Source organism: Aquila chrysaetos, chromosome 9 (assembly GCF_900496995.4).
Source record: "Aquila chrysaetos chrysaetos chromosome 9, bAquChr1.4, whole genome shotgun sequence".
Taxonomy (NCBI): Eukaryota; Metazoa; Chordata; class Aves; order Accipitriformes; family Accipitridae; genus Aquila; species Aquila chrysaetos.
Genome location: NC_044012.1, coordinates 31,394,491 through 31,415,870, shown reverse-complemented (window position 1 = coordinate 31,415,870; position 21,380 = coordinate 31,394,491). Strand labels below are relative to the sequence as shown.

The following is a 21,380-nucleotide window of genomic DNA, read 5'->3' as shown; positions in this document are numbered from 1 at the left end:
GGAGTTTGAGACATCTACCCCCTTTAGTCCATGAAGAGTTGTCCTTGTACAAGTACAGCAATCTGATGCTTGCTACAGCTTTGTTTCTGCATGAGCATGAAAAGGCTTCTTCCATCTCAGTTTGGAGATGGAAGGATGGTCTTGTCTTTGCTGGTGTTAGGTGGTGTTTACTTGTACTAGGGTTGGCTTGTGAATAAGAACAAGAATTGAAGAGTTGAGCCTTAAGGGTGACTGAGGGGGTAAGGAGAAGATCCAAATAGCCTTGCTCTTGTGTAATAGGTTCGCCCTTCTTGAGAAAGAGGATTGATGTTACTAGTTTTGGAAGTGAGACAGCAGCTGCACTGTTTATACTTGGGTCTTGCAAATGGGGGGGGGGAGGTGGCAGCTTGCAAGTCTGCCCTGGTCTGAACCCTCTGTGTGATACACATGTGGTCCTCTGCACTGCTTGCCTCCTAGGTATTGCCCTGGTATTCTTCTAAAAGAGTCCTGCTTATGTGGATGTTTCAGAGGTAACTGTGTCAAGAGCTTATGTGAACACCAGAGCCTTACTGCCATTAGAATAGGTGTGGTAAATACAGGAACTTGGTCCTGGGGCTAGGTGCAAGAGGTGTACAAGTCTGTTCTGTCCTGAAGAGTTTGTGTTGCATCTTATAGTGCTGCTTAGAACAGATCCTCAGAAGTATACATACATAAACAGGATTAGGCCTTTTCTTTTCACTGATCCTTCCAACAGTGAAGCCTGTTAGTTCTTGGTTCTCATTTATCAGCAGGGGTTTTTTTAAGTGATATGTCTGCGTAACAAGATCCAAGCAAACATTGCAGAGGCACGAAGGACACTTTTGCTGCTGGAATCTGTCAAGTTCATTGTTTTCAGAACTCTCTAGCATGGGATGTTTAGTTGAAATCCTGGTCTCCCTTTGCGTCTGCCACTTTGTTTACTCTCCCTTCCCTCAAGGTCCCATAGTAACGAGTGCTCTGCCTGCAGCAGTTCAAGGACACGTCAACTGAAGTGACCTTGGCCAGCATGGCTATGAGACCTCTAGCAGGGCTGCAGCGAATGCAGTTACTTCTCTGTCCAACAGCCAGACCCCTTCCCCAGCCCACATGAGCTAGTTGTCCAAAACACTCTTCTTGTCCACGTCACCCTGTCTGTGCCAGGGGCTTTGTCACCTTGGCAGCGAAATTCTAGTGTAGGGCAAGGGTTAGACTCAGACCATCAAACCAGGAGTGACAGTGGTGGTGTAACTTTGGAGCAGCTGGAATGAAGTGACATTGGAGTTTCACAGTAAACCTAAAAATAACTTAGGCGCACTGCATTTAGTTACCATCTAGCAACTGTACATTCATGTGGATGTGCATGTGAGCCATCACAGGCTATTCTGCTAAATTGTTCTTGCTGCATCTTGCATCCACATTTTAGGCTGCTGTTAAATCTATTCACTGTTTGTCTTCACTATTGACACCATTCCCAAAGGGACAGGGACCAAATGGAGCATGAATTGTGGAAGAGCTTCTCTGTTCTGTGTGATTCTTTGAAGTCCATGACTGCTGTTCATTATCATCTTATTATTATGCAGACTTTTGCTTTTGGTGCTGTGGTATGACACTTGATGTAGCCTGTGTTAGTTATTGAAAACTGTTACTTCGCAGTGTGTCAGAGGCAGAACTGATCAACAAGGTAAAGACAGACAGACATGCATGTAAAAAGGAAAATTAAAAAAAAGAAGTTAAAAAGGAAATACCTGGGCTGTGGGCCTGGCAGCTGTTAGAGAAGTGCCAAACAGGAAGAGGCCAGTGGAAGGTCTTCTTGTATTCCTGATCTGCCAATCAGTGGATATGGATGTTATCTGCTGCCACATTTCCCAGAGCAAAGAATGACATAATCTGTTGTTTTCTAGGATGGTTGGTCTCTGCTCATTCTGATGAATTTCTGAATGTTTGTATAGAAGCTGTAGCTGTGTGGACAAGCTTATCCATGTCAAGTCAAGCTCTGCTAATAATATTCACAGTGACAACTGTCTGCATCAGGAGAACTTGCTGTATTTGAGTGAGAGGCAACACAACGAAGTCCTGGTTCTGCTAAGCTGCACTGTGGATTCAGGAATGGGCTCTGAAGTTTGCTTGTCTGTTAGCAGCACATAGAGGTCTGGATGTTACATGTCATGACTCTCATGTTAGCTCATTCTGTACGTTGTCCAAAGAAGGTATAAGTGTCTCCCTGAATACATTCAAACTCCTGCATATTTGTATCTGCACAGATACTTCAGCTTAGTCCAGCTTTCTGTTTGCTTGGCAAACATCTGTCCCTGACAGGGTGGAGGTTGAGAGAACTTGAATAGAAAATATGGTGGTGGCATGCCAGGTGTGGGAAAGCATGAAGGAGCAAAAGGGAATGGTCTACTTGCTTTTGCTCTTTATAACACAGCTTTTGAGAAAGAAAATTGAGAGGAGGGTTGTAGTGGGGGGAACAGGTTAGTGACCTGGGAACACACAGAAAAATGACTTTTCTGGGTTTGAGGATATAGAACTTCTAGAAAGGAAGGACTGAGTCAAAGGATTCAGACACAGTTGTGAAATACTTAGATCTGCGACAGAGCTGGAGAATTTCTTTGCGTGTTGTCAGCTTATTTTAAATGAACCTAGTGTTGGAATGGGAGAACTGACTTGATCAAAGATACAGATGTCCTCAAGGAGGAAACTGCACTTACTTCAGGTAATTAGTAACCATGTTTGACACCTAAAACCTGTTGAAAATAGAAAGCAGAGATTTCGAAATAGCCAAGAGCCTGAAGCAATCTATCCAAAAGCTGGGGCATCTGAGTTGTTGCGGTAGTCACCATAGTGGCTGTTCTCTATTTAAAATGTCATTATCCCTCCCTTTTCAAAGCAGAGACCTCCCAAATCAATACACATATTCAATTCACCCAGGTATGGGGCAGGGGGGAAGGTGTCTATAAACACAGCAAAAGGAGAAACAATGTAGTTCTTCCAATTCACTTTTAGGGAGTAAAGTTAATATAATAGTTAATATCATTTTCCTTTATAGTTGAGAGGGGCTGGAGGAAGCGTCATACAAACATGCTTGTCCTGTTTTCACTCTTTGCCAAGCACCCACTGGCTTGTGTCCATTGCTGGAGATGGAGTACTGGGAAAGCCCAGTACTCCCATACAGGTTGGCCCAACCTGTATGGGTGTTCTTACAGCACTTGCTAAAGCAGGTGAGGTCTGGTGCCAAGTACTAGAGTGAGCTAGACAGCGTTTTGGTATCAGCTGTGAAAAAATTCCAGGCAGCACTTTCACTATTTGCTAACCTTTTTTCTTCTAAATAAGAGATTTGTCTTTTGCCTCATAAAAATTACAGCTTTAAAGTGCTCTTATTTTATAGCTTTTGCTTGGTACAGAAACGTGTTTTCTTCAGGGCAGCATGGGATGGTATATGTCAGTGGCATTTGGGTCTGGAAGCTTGAGATAAGCTCAGTTTGTGTTGCTGCATGGCTGCTTTCTGCGATATCAGCCTCATTCTGTGCAGCTGCCTTCCCTAACCGGCTGCCTGAAGGTACTGGATATTCTGCTCTATTGTGAAAGCAGAGAGTCAGTATGTTTGTGACTTGAATGACTCTGTGATCTGAGTCATTCCTCTTATGACGGAGAGGTAATCTGTAATCAAACTGCACACTGCACGGGAACAAGAGGCATTCCCATGTTCTGGTCTGTCTCTCTTGCTGTGTGAAATAGTTAACCCTTCATAGGAACCATGTGATTAGATTTTGCTCATTTACTTTACCAAATCAGCAAATGTTATTGAATAGCACAGCTCAACTTAGAGACTCTGTAAGTAGATGCACAGAAATCTGCAATAAAAGCTGATTCATTACTGTTTCTAATAAAGTTTTGGTCTGTGAAGGCTGTTGTTTAGGAGCCCAGCATGGATCCCATCTGTTTTCAGTATCCAGTCATACAAGTAGAACACTCAAATCTCCAGTAAAAATCTTAGCGGAGCTTAAGGAGCCTAAAATTTTTATTAGCAGTTTTTATTAGCACATTAGTAGGCTTGGGGTCTGACCTCTGCATGTGGTGATTATAGGCTGTGTGGATATAGCAGGCTTTTTAAAATGGGGAGACAGATCATAGGAAGTTTAGAGAGTTTGCTTCTCTCTATAGCAATAAACATGTAAGAAATGTTATTTACCTTTCATTTGAGCATTCTAAGGGACTCTACAAAGTGAAGGTTGAGGCTGGTTTATTTTGATTTTGGCACATGAGAAAAAACATGGTTCAAAGAAGAGACTTGTGTGAGGTTCATTTAGTGATTTTTGCTTTGTTTGTAGTAAGATGCAGGAAAGTGCTGATACTGTCGTATGTTTTACTCAGGAAGTCACCACTTGCTTTGGGACATAAACCATTTTGGTCCATTTGAAACTGTGTTCTTCCTAAGGAAAGGGGATAAGTCAGTCCGGCTGTGTCTTTTAACTAGTGCACAGGTGAATGGTGTCAGAATTGCTGAACTGTTATGCTGGTAGATATTTAAGTGTGGTGGTTACTGTGAGCAAAGGAATGACTTTATAAGGTTATATTGCAATAAAACCAAGGTCTTTCTCTGACACTCGCCGCTTATAGTGAGGTTAAATATTGCTTTATAAAGTTAACTGCGAAGAAACATTGGTCAATGCCCTGTGCTGTGGTGAGCATAATAACCATAAACCACCTGTATTATAAAGTAACAAACTACTCTTCAGCATGACTGGAGCCACTTTCCTGAGGACAGGGCTCATGTTCTCCCCATCTGTGTGTGGGAACCAGGCATCTCCCTTGGCCTGTCCAATCCCAAATAGGCAACAAGAGCCATCTGGCAAAAGTGTGGTGAGGATTGTGTGTCATGAGCATTAGTATGCTCCCCACCATGTCCCAGTTAATGAATGAAGGGTCACTTGCACAGCCTTTCCTGCAGTGCTGCAGACAAGTTTCCACAGCTCCTGTTTGAGCTGGTGACCCAGAGGTGAAGGTCTTTTTTCCACTATTCATTCTCTGAATGTTCAACCTTCCTAGGAGGCTGTGGTCTTTGACTGGTGAATCCCAGGGAGTTTTGCTGCTTCACAAGTCTGTGTGACGTTCACCTCTAATTGAAGGGCTGGTTTTGGTGAAGGCATTGTCAAAGCATTTGTTTGCGCATAGATCCAACAAAGCTCTAAGTAGAAACTTGTCCTGTGAGGTGTGTGTGGCCTTTTAGAGGTGCTTTTATTGTATTTTTTTTTTAAAGTCCTTTTTTTTCTTCATTCCACTCTGGTTTATGTTAACCCTGAAGGGGTTTTCTCCCTACATTATCTTTCTATGGGATTTTTTTTTTTGATCTGTTAGTAGCCTTTGTAGTAACAGAACAGTGTCTTTAGTCTCCTTCTGTCTGTTGTGTAGTTTCTGGTTCAGCTTTTATGTAAACTTTGAATAAACTGTACATGCTGTTGCAATCTTGAGTCTTTAACTGAATTTGGTAATAAGTCTGCTGTTCTTCATGCTGCAGGGAGTTGGTTGCAGGCAGCTGGTATGAAAGCTTTGTTTCACAAGGGGAGAGGTGGGGGAGTGTCTCTTCTTTTTAAAACACTTAAGTCGCTTTCAGAATAAGATCCCTGAAGTCTTGCAGTGTATTTATAGGTTGTAATGTTGCGCAGAGAGTGTTACACTATCCTCTGTGGCAGAAGTGGCGGTTTCGGGTTTCTATGCCTGTTGAGCATGGTAAACAGCTCTGGGTTCCTGTCGGTATGTGTGCTGCTCAGAGAGCTGTGCTGATCTGCCACGCTGATACGGTTTGTTTGGGTTTTTCAGAAGCTCTGCGTGTGAAAAGTCTTTGAACTACAATTTAGGTGCTTAAAACAAGGTCCCAGATCATCACATCTTGATCAGTTTATTAATCTAGGCTAAGGCCTTAACACTCAAAAGGATCCTGACACGTTCATAGCTCTCTGTACAAGAGGGTCTTTGCCAACAGCCATCCTTGTAAATGAGAAGGAAGGTGCACTGGAAAACTGTATCAGTTCCTGATCGTCTGTATAGGAAAACAGCTCTTTGTAATGAATATTCTGATTCTGAGAAGGTTGATGAAAAGTCAGTGGCAGAAATCAAGTTTTAGGAAGAAGTGGAAAATTTCAAGACACTGTGACATAAACAAGTAGGATCACTTCCCTTTATATTGAAGCTGCTCTAAAAATGACACTTCTTACTTTTCACCATGCATGAGAGCGCACAGGAAACACTTAAACAACAAGGAAAACCAAATGTATTGATCTGATGTGAATTACTTTGTTGATATGTTTATCAATACAACATGTTGATCATCATCATCATAAAAGTTGATAGCAGTAGGAAAGTTCCTTTACCTCCTAGCAGAGATTTTGTAAGAAAAGATCACAGTAGAACTGATCGCGATATCCTTGTTCTGCCACCTGTAACACGGTTAGGTATATATGTTTCCTTTGCCTCACCAAAACCTTCTAAATCTTGTTTGAGCAGCAGGGAGGCGAGATGAAGAGAAGGAAGTGATGGCGAGAAGGGGTGCATTGAGTGCAGTGGCTGTTTTCTAAAAGGGAAGCATGCAGCCTGGAGGTAGCTGAAAAGAAAGCTGTTGATAAAGATGATGCAGCAAAGACAAACTGATAACTCTCACAGCCCTCACTGCTGCTGATCACAGTGTTTGTTACTGGTGCACCTTTGTGTGTTACAAAGTTGCAAGGTATGTTAAGTGAAAGTTCTCGAGCTGGTTGTGTTAAAAATAGTTTTGACAACTTTGTGAATAATGCTGGATACTCATCTTCTGGTCGTTCTGCAGCAAGGCACAGCACTGACTGAGCTACGTGAACCTTTCAATCCTAGCACCAGAGAGAAGGGGAACTGGAGAGGGGTTGGATTTGAAATTTTACATTTCTAGTAGGTTAACTTCAATACTTGGCCTGCAGCTTGCAGGTGGAGAACAGCTGTCTGGCATTCTGTGAGCGGGTTTCATGCTTACTGCTTTAAATACAGAGATAACGTGATCATTTTGTTACAAGGGTGAGTCCTTTAAAACATGAGGCATTAAGCTATGCTGCAGAAAACATTAAAAAGAATTGACTTCCCACCCTCTTACCCAGCAATTACAGTAGGCAACACTGGTAGCATATCCTGCTCTTAAAGTTGCCCACTAATTCCTAATCTGTAACTATACTTCTAGTTAACTGTTTGATCTGAACTTTCGCATGTCTGAGCATATGATTTTTGGATGAGAAGTTGTTCAAAGTGGTTCATTCTGTTCCACTTATAAAGCTGAAACAAAATGTATTGCCCATATTAAAAAGAATAAAGGAAAACAAAGAAGTTCCCATCATTTTTCAGGACTACATTACCCTAAGGATTGGAGCAGGGCCTTGAAATTTGGTGATGGGGTGGCCCATGTTTGAGTGGAGTGCTTTGCCCTGCAAAACTCTTTTTAAGCTTGGTGAGATTAATTTTCTATAAAACTGGAGGTATACACTAGTCAAAGCAGTGACTGTAGAGGTGGTGAGAGCGTTGACTGGAGGTCCATCTGGCATGGTGAGAGATCAGGAAAGGGAACTGGATGCAGTTTCGCAAGCAAATGCAGGCATATCATCTCACATTGGGCAGATCAGAGAAGTGGATAATGAAATGTTAATAAGTCTATGCCTCAGTTTCTCACCTGCAAAATGAGGGTGAAAGCACCGTAGAAAAGCTTGTGAGGAATTTGTTAATCCTAAGTAATAATCTATAAATCAAGGTATGAGCACTGAAAAGCAAACAGCATGAGAGGCCACCAATGGAAGTGCTAAATATTCAGGATGTGCTGCTTACCATCTATTCTGTACACGGAGGCTTTGGATGTGGACAGATTGCTTGTGATCCTATAATAAAAGCTTTTCATCATAAGAAATGTGCAAAGATACCTACATGTAAATTCAGATGGTTCCTGCCTTTTGTAGTGATTGTGTATGCTACCATAATTTTCCTTTTATGTAGGATTAAATGATAATATTAAACATGCATTGGCGGTGAGTTCCAACTGAGATTTGAACTTCCCTGTATAGAGTACGTATTAAATCTATACAGTATAGGTAAGTCCACACTTGAACTACTGGTTCTTACCTCAAAGGAACTTTTTTCTAAACTGAATACTTAGAAACTGTGATGATCTTCATTTTGTATGCTTTCCACATCTACATCTAATCTGCCAGGAAGATAAATGACAGATTGTGTCTCTTAACATTTTACACCGGAATAGAAACTTTTGGTTGCAGTGTTTATTTAAACAAAAATCAGAACAATTACCCGTGCAGTTTATTTTTTAAATAATAAGCCTGTATTACTGCAAAAATTTTGTAACTCTCAAGTGTAAGATTTTTTAACTGCTGCCAACGTTTACAATGACGCTTTCTTCTAAAGGAGGGTTTGAGGAGATCTGATGTTTTTACACACACTGATATCTGACTAACAGATGTGTTCCTAGAAGACCCCAGAAATAGTTCAGAAAATATGAATATTTTAATGTTTATTTGTAAACTTTTGCCACAGAGAATAAAAATGGATTCTTTGTTGTCTTGAATTTTCTAGCCAAGTGGGAGAAAAATTAAGACTTCTTTCTTCTTTTTCATTGACCAAACACAAGCTGAGAAACAGCAATGCCAAATAAAATGATAATGCAGGTCAGGTTAATTCTTACAGTGTTACATTTATACCATTTTCATACTGAGCATATTAAAATATTTGATAAATTATTCTCTCATGCTGGGGAATGTGTAAATTGAAATATGTAAATCCAATCCTTCCTAAAACTTACTTTTGCTAGTAGTATTTCTAGTACAGGGTGCGTGGCTGGGATAAGATCGGCTGGCGTTCTGTCCTCACTTTGCCACTGACATACTTTGTGGCCATGGGCAGCTGCTCTCCGTCTTGGCATTTCAGATTTGGGCAAATGAAAGTAGTGGTACTTGCCTCTGACCTTGGATCTCAAAACATTGTGTAAGTTCTGTATGTCAGTGTCTTTTTTTTATGGTCGTATCTGGTAGTCCTTTGAAGAAGGTTTTGATTTTTTACAGTTGAAGTATGTGACATTTTATAAAGTTTTAATGCTTATCAAGTTTATAAAGTACATGACTTTTGTAGATGGGCACACTTAAGTACAACAGGGATGAAGAACAGGTTTTGATCAAGAGTTAGCAGTGGTAATTGCAGGTAAACCACAACAATGGTGATGGTGAGGCCTGTTTCTCAGCCTTTTGACTGAAATATTATTGAAGTTACTTACGAAGCTTTTTCTGCTTTCTTGCTGTTTCAACTCTGTAGTAAAGTGAGTCAATGTTGGACAAATGTTGGAAAAGCAGGAATATTTTTAGAAATATCCTTTGATTTCTGACTGGAAATGTGAAACTCTCTAAATATTCTGAGTCTTTAAATAGACACTGGCTGAAGGACACTATAGCCTCCAAGTCTCCTTGATATTTGTACTGCTCTTTATGTTCCCCTTCACCCTGTGCTGTTTCAGAGCTCTTGTCACACTTTCATACCTTGCATGAAACTTGCTTCTGTTGAAAGCATTTCTCCAATGGTCCTTCCTTGCTGTTGGCAAGCCTTTCTCTTCACATAGCAGCTCTTGGCCATATTAAGTTTGGCTAAAACTACAGCATGAAACTCCTTTCCTTGATTGATGTAATGGTGGTATAAAAAGCTGTCAGTGTAGATGCGATAATACTTTCAAAACATGAGTTTTTCAGCTTTTGCTTTTCTCTGAGGAGGCTGCAGTACATTGCCTTGGCAAAGCACAGGTCTGCTGGCATAAGCCAGGCCCTTGCAAGGTAGCGTTCAGCATGCCGCAACACTTAACTGGTCCATTTGTGAGTCACCAGTGTAGACATGGTCTGTATCAGAGCACGAGCCCAGACCCTGCGAATCTTCATTTATGCAAAGTAAGTTAAACTTCCAAACTTCGCCTAAATAATGTTCAATTTGTAAAATAAATAAATGAAGGTTTATAGTGCATTCATTGGGGCGGAATGTTTGCTTCTGGTGTATGACTGGTCTTTTACTTTCGTGTTCCTTTTCAGGAGGTGCATACCTCAACCTTCCTGGGTGAAGTCAGTCTAGATAACATGTTCCTTGGCGGGTGTTGCAATTCCAATTTGCCAGTGGATAACTTTGATTTTTGTTTTTTTGTTTTTCTAACACTTCTTAATATATAATGCTCATGATAGAGGAAAAATGTTTGTCTGTTCTAGTATCTCTGTCTTCAAGGTTGAATTATTATTTTTAAAAGGAGATGAATCAAACAGTGGGGAGGGTTTGGTTGTTTTAAAATATTTGATGTAACTTCAGCACAAAGCTCCCTACTGTCATTTGTGGAGTGTGGGCAATATAACATCCCTCCACACACCTGGAGTCCACTACTACAGGAGGATTTCAGGTAAGGAGGATGAACTAGGTAACCAAGAAAATGAGCTACACTAATGCTTGCTTTTAAAATGAGCTCTGTCGGGGATTAGTATTCTAGGGCTGCAGCTGGGATTAACTCTTTAGGTACAAACAGTAAGATGCTAAAGCATGGCCTCTTTGCAAGTCCTACACACGTTCACTCAGTGTAGAAATGTTTTTGTTTCACTTGCCTGCCTCTTTGCTCCAGCACACAATGCATATAATCTGATTCTCTGAATGAACCTTTGTTTGGGGAAATACTGTTAGTTTTGGCTCTTGGAGAGCTGAGCTGACAGGCCCAACTCCCCAACAAAACAGATTGGAGATTAAAAAACAAACTAAAACCACGCCTTCAAAAAAAAAAAAAAATTGCTGGGGAGAAGCCAGAAAGTTCCTTTTCTGTGTTGCTGACAAAGCTAATCTGTTTAGCTACTGTAATATCAAATCACATTTTTTTTTCTATTGCTTAATAGCCTCATTACCATCACCTGCAATAAAAGGAAAAATCTTAGTCTACCTCAAAAGAATGCATCATCATGTACAGGAAGGAATTGGGCGGAAAAAAGGCACAGAGGAAGTGGGTTTTGAGGCAGGAGTTAACGAGGCAAAAAAGAGGTCTTTTAGCACAAGGACAGTGGGAATCTGTTAACTATAGAGGAAAATGCAATACATTTTTGTAGCTCATTCCTGTAAACTGAATTTACAAAATTCAGATTTGAAAACAAAATAATTTGCTTACAACTGTAGTACACAAGACCCCTGTGGTCTGTATGAGAAGTGATTCCTGCAGGTCTGCAGTAGCTGCTTTTCAAGGTATCTCTGCTGTGTTTGCTGAGAATATATATTTGGGCAGCAGGGTCAGGCCTGGGGAATCTGAGCCGCGGCGCTCGGAGGTTTATGTTTAAATTCCATGTACAATAGATCTAGGCCAGATGCTATCCGAGTGCAAAAGAAAAAAATAACTCCTCCTGAGCTAGAGAGCCAACTCTAGTCAGAGATTTTCCTTGTCCCTACATATCAAAACAAATGAAAGATGAGAAGGTGGAAATGAGGGTTTTATATGCAGAGTATGGTGGTACGTCAAAAAAAAAAATCTGAGTCCCATTTCTAGTACTGTCACTCACACACTTCGTAGCCATGAGCATATAAATCAGTCTCACTGTTTCCTTATTTTTAAGCAAGAGATCATGCATTTCTTCTTTCACAGGGTATTTTAAAGACCTCTTATTTTGTGCAGCATTTAGTTCACTACAATCGCAAGATAGCTTGCCAGCTGAAATTCCTTGCTCAGCAACATTTACATGTCATGGTGTGGAGAATGAACTTAATTTTTTTCTGAATGAGGGAAGGAGATTTTTCAGACTGGTATTTACAGCAAAATCTTCCCTATTGTATTCTATTAGAAAAGGATTTGAAACATAAAGCTATGGTACTGTTTTGACCATTTCTGAGGTAGATAAAAAATGGGGAACTGCAAGCTGAATCAGGAACAGCTTAATAAAGCATTTGAGCTGTATAAAAAAATGTAAGTTCTACCATGCTGTACTACTTTCCATTTAATCAACATGTATTCAAACCACCTATTAAACGGAGATTATGTAAGCTGACCAGACCAGCCTTCTGAGATTGTCTTGGTTTGGGTAGAATTTATCTTAGTATTTAAAACTTTCCTTCTCTGCCCCTTCAGTGCTCTTTGTAGAAATCAGTGTTTCTTAAAATGCTAGCATTTCTTAATGCTAGTTAGTAATGAAAAAAACCCCAAACTTCTGGGTTTGCACACAGATAAATGTGTCTGTCTAAAGTAATTTCTGTCTAAATCCAGAGGGTGGTTGCGTCACATGGTTTTATGCTGACCAAAGTCCATCTTAAAATCCTCTGATTTAAGGGAGGAGAACAGGGGATTCTTCTGTTGTGAGTCATCTTATATCAGAGCCTGATCATGCAACACCATACTGATGTTGGGAGGAGTTTTTCTGTTGAGTTTATTGATTGAATGGTTTTTCAGTGTTACAGACAGCTTTAAATTTGAAGTCATCCTAACAGCTGTGAATGGCATCTCATGTGCCCCAGACCTGTTAAGGAAGGTCACCCATTTGCCTTGTCCCTACTGAGTCAAAAGCATCACTAAAATATGCTGTAAGACCATTCGTTAACTGCTTTTCTAGATAATATTTGTTAGCCATATGCTTAAAATGCTGTTCATCACTGATCACCAGTGGAAGGCAGCCATTTAACATACAGTCTTTAACAAAAGCCTATGGAGACAAGAATGGAAGAACTCTTCATAGGTACTGTTTGCCTGCGTGTGCCTGAAATGCTTTATTTTGGGTGTTATTGACATAGAAGAAAACGACGAGATTCTGGGAGACGAGACTGTGTAAAAATGGACATTGCCAGGGTAAAATCTGTTTTGTACCATGTTAGAATATATACCTTCTCCCCAGTTATATTTCAGTTGATTGAAGAAAAATATGAAAATAAAACATGTTTAAGGGAATTGGGTCACACTCTCACAATGGACATCTGCTTCTTGTACTTTGCTGCAAATCTTGTGATGTTTGAAGATTTGTAATTGTTTTTAAAACACAGCTGCTTTCACTAGAATTTTAAAAATGGAGAGAGTTGTGTTACTCTGACAGATCAGTGCTGTATTATGTGTCTGCCTGCTTGGATCTCAGTTGCCTGAGGTAGTTCCTGAGCTGAGAAAAAGTATGTAAAAAAACTTGGGAATGGACTCCAGCCTCTCTTGGCATTATCCAGGACTCATAGGTGAAAGCTGCAGCATATGGAAGTGGCAGCCTCAACTGTCTGCAGCTTCTCTTCTGAAAATACTGCGACTTCTCCAAAGTATGTCGGGGCCCCTGTGTCCAAGGGGAATTTCAGCTCTGTTGGCTGTTCAGCTGAAGCTTTTTTAGTTGGTTTGCTGTGATCAAATCACTTGAGGACATTTGGTCTCGGGAGGTGGAGATTTCTACATGGGAGACTGAACTGAGCTGCTGGAATGTATTGCACATTATCCACCAGATGGTTTTCAGCCAGTTTGATTTGATCTGTGTTTGATAGTGATGAAGATATGAAAGTGACATGTTCCTCCAGCATTGCTTACATGAGCCTGCACATCCTGGGTAGCACAGGCTGTGCTTCTGGCAGCAACAACCCCTGCAGAATGCAACTGAGAGCTTAATTCCCTCTGCGCTCGTCTCCTTGGGCACTGTCTGTGCAGCACCAACATCCTCTAGGTCATGCCACTGGCTGGTGTGGATGCAGCTGTCCCGGCTTGTACCATGCAGTATTTGGTCCATGCCTCCCTTGGGACGCTCTCCTCCTCCCCTCTTTGGAACCAGCACTCCTGCAGAGTTGCAGCAGCCGTTGTAGAAAGAGCGAGGACCGTGTGTGCACTGATGTTTTATGCTTGCAGGTACATTGTGACCATGTAGCTGGTCAGCAAGTTGCTCTGCATTTCTTGTAGGAGTCGGTGTGGTCTTAGGAGACAGGGACCTGGCAGGAGCAGTAGCCAGTGGGTCTCTCCACTTGAGTGTTTTTTGTTGGTTTTTTTCCGCTTTAAAATCTGAAGATGGGTTTCAGTTAGGCAGCTGCTCTCAGTCATGGTGTCGTTCAAAGTAATCGACTTTCCATTGGCTTTGGAACTTGGAATAGTGTCTAAATATTGTTGTCAGCTTCATGCTGATTCCTCTCTACTGAGGTTAAAGTAATTTCATTTATGACCTCAAGCTGGACTTGTGCTTTGCTCCCATGGGAACTAAAAATAATAATTATTTTAAGAATAGGTTCTTAATCACTTCCTTCTTTTGATGCAGTATTTTGTTTAACATTTTGTAAGACTGTAATAGAAAATGTTTTAAACTATTTGTGTTTTAATTCCAGTTTTAACTGGCTCTTTGAAGATGCAAAGACTGTACAAGAATTAATTACAGTTCCTTTAGTTTTTTTGTAGAAAACTGTTTGTTCTTGTTATTCTGAGTGAAGACTCTAAGAGTTTTGTTGCTCTGGCAAACTGTCCAGTCAGAGAGCTATGAAGAGATGAACATTAAGTTGACAGATTTCTTAGTCGAAGGCATGTGGGCGTTTTGTCACTGTTGGTGATGCATCAGCATGTTAATCTCCTGTCTCCTGAACTGTTAACGTACATATGAGAAACATAAAAGCATGTGCTTTAATCTGGGTTTAGAAGGAATGATAAGACAAGGTATGCAATGATTTTGAGGCAGAGCTGGCTGTGCAGTGAACACTGTGAAGGTGATGAGAGTTTGCCAAGATGGGGAAAATATTAAACAGATGGAGATCCACTTTCTGCCCTGACCCACAGCAGCTGGATAACAGTGAGATAAAATACTTAATTTGGAGATCTTTCCATAAACTGAAATAGTCTTGAAACTTAGAAGTGGGGTTTTGGGAGATGTATTTCAAAGAGTGGCATATGGGTGCACTGGCGCAAAAAAAAAAAAAAAAAAAAAAAAAAAAATAAAAAAAAATCCAGAAGTGCTTTCATAGACTTCAGTGAGCATACAAAGTGTGGTTGTATTGAGTGTCTTAGAGCCGAGCTACAGAGAATAACACAAGTACATTAATAATTGTTTTTCCTATTCCTTGCTAATAGTTTACATGGTTTACTATTACTTCCAGTCAGTGAAGTTGCTTGCTTCAGCAAGTCTACTTGCCTTAGAGGCAGCCAATGTTCTGTTTTGTGTACCAATTTTTGTTTGTGCTTTATTTCTTCTCAAGCACCATAGTCCCAAAGGCTGCAGCAGAGCCTTACAGCATAGCCTGGGGGGCTCAGCATACAGCATACACCCTGAAAGGGCAGTGGGGCATGGACCGGGGTGAACACAGGACTCACAAGCTTGTCACTTGTCTGCTCTCATGCTGCTGTGAATTGTCCTTTTAGCGCAGTTGATATCTGGTCTCTACACCCACTTGCCTGTATGTACAAAAGCATAACAGTTTATTTTTAAAGAGGTTGAGGAGAAGAAAAAAAAAATCTTTTTACTGTCAGGCATCGGCTCACCTGGTGGTGATTTAACCTATTGCTACAACTGGCATTATACATAGTAGTAAAATTGAAAGAGCAGAGCTGGCTTTTCTTTACCTGTCACTTGGCTGAGGTCTGGCATTTGCTCATGTGTTACTGTCACAGTTGTGGGAATACCTGAGTGGTAACAGCAGCGGTGGTGCTAGCAAGGGAGAAAAGAAATGATGAGCCAAATACTTGAAGTAAATGGTAGTTTAATATCCTACTATTGGCAGCTCTGGCATGCTGGCTTCTTTTGTGTAGGCTGTGAGGACTTTTTACTTGTTTATAGTATTACAAGTTTTCTTAAAAAAGAGCTGCTATCGGGAGGTTTCCCAGACCAAGTGGGAAACTGGGAATCAGCAGTTCTCCAGCTTCAGGCCTGCCTCTACTTGGCCTTGGGCAAGCGAAGGGAAGTGCCTCGCACTTCTGTAGGATGTAGTTTCTATTCTCACAGTGATTTTAGAGCTTAAGTGTAAAACAGGGACTTTAAAGGAAGAATAATTCAACTCTTTGAGTTAATTTGCACTGAATGTGTGATAGCAAATATACAGTGCCCTGGCACAGGCAAGTTCTAGTACGTCTCTCTCTAGTGCCACTGCAGTTCATGGTAGACGTCACTCCTGATTGACCAGGTGCTCAGTGATGTTTTCTGAGAGGGCAAAGTGTCTGGAGGTGATGTTGCTCCTGTCACTCATTTGGGTACTCTTCACTACAGAAGACCTTAACCTCTTGACCTGATGCTCATAATGTTTCAAGATGAACCTGTTGCCTTTGCATGTGTTGTCCTACTGATTGCAGTTTGTATTGTTGGTCCACTTCTGTTGTAGCAAGAATGCATGAGCAGCATAAGGAGACGTAAACTAGGAAGATGTATGGCTAAAACCACAAAAAATGAGAGGGAGAACCTGGGATGGGAACAATACCTATACTTAATCTGTGGCTTAAAATTTACTACATTATGAATGTTTCCTACTTCCTCTGCTCTGTCAGTAATATGGATTAATGATTCATAAAGCTGTGTTTTTAAGGGCTGGCTAGTTTGTGTTTATACAGTGCTTATTGGAGTCCCTGTTGCTTCTTCCTTCTGACTCCCTCCCACCTCCCAAGATTGTTCATACATGAGCCATTTCTCTTTGCAGCCTTCCCTTTCCTTGGAGAAAAGTTACTATTTCTAGCCTGTTGGTGATACTTTGTGCCCAGCCGTGTTTACCAGCATTGTAGAATTGGTGGGTGATGGTTTTTCTTGGGCCAGAACTGGCATTTCAGTTGTCTTTTCCAGTGTTACCAGCCTGGAAAATCGAATGAAACTGTAGAAATGAACTTGTGTTGACTTCATCCAGCTCCTTGGCAAAATCCAAGCCAAAACTATATGTGGCCAAATGTGCAAAAACCTCTAGGCCAGGTTTTGGGCTTAATTTTGAGCAATCTTGCTCTCAGTTGATGGAAGCTCACACGCTGGCGTTTGAGAAGGTGGGATACTGGCAAGGAGAAAAGCGTGAGTGAAATGAGTTTCAGTCCTGCTGAAGATACTTGTGAGACCAGTTGTGACAGTTGTTAGCAGGCAGATGAGAACATGAAGGAGTCTTGAAAACTGGACTTGCTTCTGGCACCTAGATCAGTAAGCTGTGGACAGCATATGGCAAAAGTTGTCACTGGCCAAACGTGGCTGCTTGTACTTCTTTCTGTTGACAGTTTGGCAGTTTTAGGGGGATGCTTTGTCTTGAAAGGAGTGGGAAGAGAAAAACTGAAAGCAGAATGATTTGTTGTCTGTTTTGTTTCAGTGGAAAGCTGGTTTCTCCAAAATGGAAAAATTTTAAAGGCTTGAAACTTCAGTGGAGAGATAAAATCCGTCTCAATAACGCCATCTGGAGGGCATGGTACATGCAATGTAAGTGTAATGCTCGGTTGTGTGACTTGCTATAAAATACTTTGTGAGAGACTTATATGTAAGAAGCAAGAGAATTTAAACTACCGTCTAATGAAAAGCTCAAAAATCTGCTGAAGGCCCAGATGTCTCGGAGGCTGTCATGGCCCTGCCATTGGATCAGTGTGCTTTCTTAGAAATAGATGTCCACAGAGAGACTGTACTGATCGGTCCAATAACAGCCTGAGATCTCCCCATTTCATGTTGGTTATCTGGAAGGAACCCTGGCTAGATTATTTTTTCACATCTTGCCATTGAAGTGACAGAGATCTCTGCAGAGCCTGCAGAGGCTGAGCACTCACATTTTCATTCTTGTTTCAGACCTGGAGAAGCGCAAGAATCCAGTGTGCCACTTTGTGACTCCACTGGACGGCTCTGTTGATGTCGATGAACATCGTCGGCCAGAGGTATGTAAAACCTGAGGAACAGACTAATGAGCTCTAGAGTTTATAACAAGATTTTCTAGTCTGCTAGATATGAGAGCAGCATAGCAATTCTTTGCTCTGTTGTCTTTATTTAGAAAGAACCGTTAATATAAAGCAGACTGAACCCATTTTTGGAAGTTTATCACATTGAGATGATCAAGGTGCAACCAGAAGGACATTTATTATCTGTGTAACTTATGTCTATATTCTAGTTTAGTGAAGCATAAGTCATAGAAGTGCAATTTGAATAGTTAAGATCTTGACAGCCACTGCTCTCTTCTGGCTGGAGATGGCTGAAGTTAGTGGGAAATCAGAGTGACAACTGTTTTCAAGATTGAATCTAAGTGACCCTGTGAGAGTTTTCTGTATTTTATTTAATTGATGAGGGGTGGTTTCAAGACAACAAGCAATTTCTTTTTCTCTGTCAAGGTAACTTCACAAAAAGAGCAAATATGAGTTTGTGTACTTGCATTTTTGCAGAAAACCAGTGGGGCCCTTGATGTGGCAATATGTGACTCTCTATACTGCGTAACTCTAGAATAATTTATAACTCAAAGGAGTTCCAGATGAGTTTGTGGAACTGTCTCAGGTTTTTTGAAAGAACAGTGTTGATGTTTGTGTTGAAAGATGACCCTTGAACACAAGAAAGTGGTGTTAATGCTCTCATTAGTCTGCTGTCCCCAACTTACACACTGCTATCTGTGATACATTAAAGACCCACATTGGTCTGATCCTTTTGTTCCTATTAGTATGTGGCCTGCAAGGTCACACTTCTCCTTGAGCTGGACATCAGATTTCTATTGCTTCATGTCATTCTTAACAGCTTTTGTGCACGTGTGTGCATGTTCATGTAACCTTGTGAAATTTTATTTGCCTGTTTTATGCAGAACGGGGTATTGTATGCTTTATACATTATATTTTAGTAAATTCATTTTAAAAGGGCTTTTATGTGATTTCTTAGCTATTGGTTATGGTTGAACTGCTGTGGGAGATGCTGACAGTGTAGTCAGACATCATCTCTTGTTTGTTTATTGTGGGAAAGATGAAGTTAGTACTGTCAGATTTGCTCTGTGATAGCTGAACTCTGCAACAGTATGGACTGCTGATACATGAGCTCAGACAGAACTAACATGGTTTCTTTTGCATTTTTTTATGCCTGAATATTTGCTTGGAAATTTATTGAACATTCAGCCATTATGTGATTCAGTGTAATTCATGGTATGTGTTTGTGTTCTCAGGCCATTGCAACAGAAGGAAAATACTGGAAGCGAAGAATTGAAATAGTCATCAGGGAATACCACAAGTGGAGAACATACTTCAAGAAAAGGGTCTGTTGGTTTACACAGTGAAAGTAGCTTACTTGAACTTGATCAGTATGTTGTTGCTTTTGGAATTTTGATGTCACTTTTGCTAGCAGGCAAAAATGCTTCAAACAGATGATAAGCTAGTACAGGCATACTCATCTGATTAGTCCCACTTAACTAAAAATTATTGTGCAGGGACTAATTGTGCATGATTGGGTCTTAAAAGTTTTGCAGAATCACTACTTCTACTGGCATATACAGGACCTATTCTGACTTTAACATCTGTTTTGTTCTTTTGCAGTTACAGAAACATAAAGATGAAGATCTTTCAAGTTTGGTCAGGGTGGGTAATGCCACTGATAAGTGGCAGCATTTATGCTTGTAGAAGCTGCAATAAGTAACAAAGCTGTAATGTGCAGTAGCTTGAATAGATTAAAATCTAAAGACAAGCATCTTGCTTAAGCTTTAATTAAGGTTAGACACCTTAATGTTTCTGTGCCTTAGAGAGCAATGTAAGATTTGTAGCTTAAATTGTATGGAGGAGAGGTTGAATGTAAAGTGCTGTGACAGAAGAAATGAGAATCAGTGTTGGGTGCCCAGAAAGATCAATCTCTTTGAGGGCTGGCACATTATTTCATCTTATTACTAAGTCGTAACTGGCACTACTGCCTTGCTTGCGTAACTGGATCTGTGAAGATGTGTGTGCTACATGTTGCAGATCTTCCTGCTGCCCACAACATGGGCAAATAATGTGCCAGGATCCTAAAAAAGGCAAAATGTTTAAAGGAACAATGGTATCACCATCTAGTATGCCCCCTAAAGCCATCAAACCTACTTTGGGCATATAAACTGATGATCAGAAACACTGTTCTGATTTTTTTTTTTTTCTTTTTCTTTTTGGAGCTAAGCATAAGTCTGGATCTATTCCAGTTTCAGAAAACTCTCAGCTGTTTTGGCCATGAGCTCCAATGCACCATCATGGTATGTTGGTGTAGCTACAGTTACATGTTGGCTCAGCCACAAGATCCTGACTATGTGTGCTTTTAGTCTGCAGCGAATGCAAGGCAATGCAATTTAGCCTAGCCTGTAGTGAAGGATGGGTAAGCCAAGTTCACATCATATTGTATTTTTCACGGGCTAAAAGTGCCCACAAGAATATCAGCATACCTTGTGCAAAGTCAGATTACAATTACACTTAACTACATTTCAGAGACTCAGATACTCTTTACAATAGGAGTTGTTTGCTTTGAGTTTTTGCTGTGCATGTTATTTTTAAATCTTTATTCAAACCACGGGATTGTTAAACTGTAGGTGCAAAAATATACGTACAATCAATGAAACTAGAAAGAGCTGATGAATTTATTTTGTCTTATGTCCTTCTAGTCAACTTCTGTTTTTTGGGCAAAAACCTTTTCCCGAGTGTTGTGGTATTTTACTGAAGTTTTCTGCTGTTGCTCAAATCAGTGAGCTGAAGTTGTTGGTGTATTAGAAGTACCACTGATCTGTTTCAGTCCATCTGCATGGCTCCTAAAGGAGAGTTTCTTTCTCTAAAAATGTGAAAAATGAAGACTGTTTTTATATATCTGCACCAGACTGCTTTAGCATTGTCTAGGCAGCCTGACTTTTCTTCCTTTCCTTTGGCAGGATGATGATGTGGTTCTCTGGCAAAAAAGAAGGTATGGCAGAGAAACCCCCGTGCCTATGGAGGAAGGCAGCCTCTTGGATGCAGATATGCTTATGTCCGAGTTCACCGACACGCTGTTCTCCACACTGTCTTCACATCAGCTGGTTTCCTGGCCAAATTCCAGGGACATAGGTATTTGTTGGCTGTTAGCTATGTTGCAGTGGGAACCTCTAGGTGAAGTCTGGTTTGTTGCTTTGCTTCTCTTCTAGTCTTGCCTAAGAAATTTATCTTTCTTTGCTGACACAGATAAAAATAGGTCAGAGAATGCAGCTGTCTTATGCTTTATAGGTCATGGAATCCCAGTTACTCATCCAAATTTAATTTCTGTCTTAGCTTCTTACGTGCTGCTCCTAGCATTGTCCTCTAATGTTGCTCTGAATAAATCTGTAATGAGCAGTGTTTAGCTTTATCAGTGATGAAGGCATTGTTACTTATCTCAAAGCATATATGTGTGTGTGTTTTTAAGGGAGCGCATATGTGTTTTTCTTTGGATATCCCTTAGAACAAATGCAAGTCACATGTCCTCTAAAAGCCATCCCAAGAGCTTTACAGTTCTGTTGAATGCTCT

The 21,380-nt window shown here is 40.7% G+C and overlaps 1 protein-coding gene across 4 annotated transcripts in view; it reads left to right on the top strand.

Annotated features, from left to right (window-relative positions):
• LOC115345577 (MLX interacting protein) overlaps nt 1-21,380 on the top strand; it is a 51,816-nt gene that overhangs the window by 10,227 nt on the left and 20,209 nt on the right. For all 4 annotated transcript variants that reach the window (XR_005933219.1, XM_030024599.2, XM_030024597.2 and 1 more), the window contains exons 2-6: nt 17,257-17,363; nt 17,721-17,806; nt 19,063-19,152; nt 19,430-19,471; nt 20,773-20,944. Coding sequence is in view for 3 of the 4 variants with exons in the window: in XM_030024599.2 (XP_029880459.1) it covers nt 17,257-17,363; nt 17,721-17,806; nt 19,063-19,152; nt 19,430-19,471; nt 20,773-20,944 (497 nt within the window). In the remaining variant the exon portion in view is untranslated. The remainder of the gene's footprint in view (nt 1-17,256; nt 17,364-17,720; nt 17,807-19,062; nt 19,153-19,429; nt 19,472-20,772; nt 20,945-21,380) is intronic.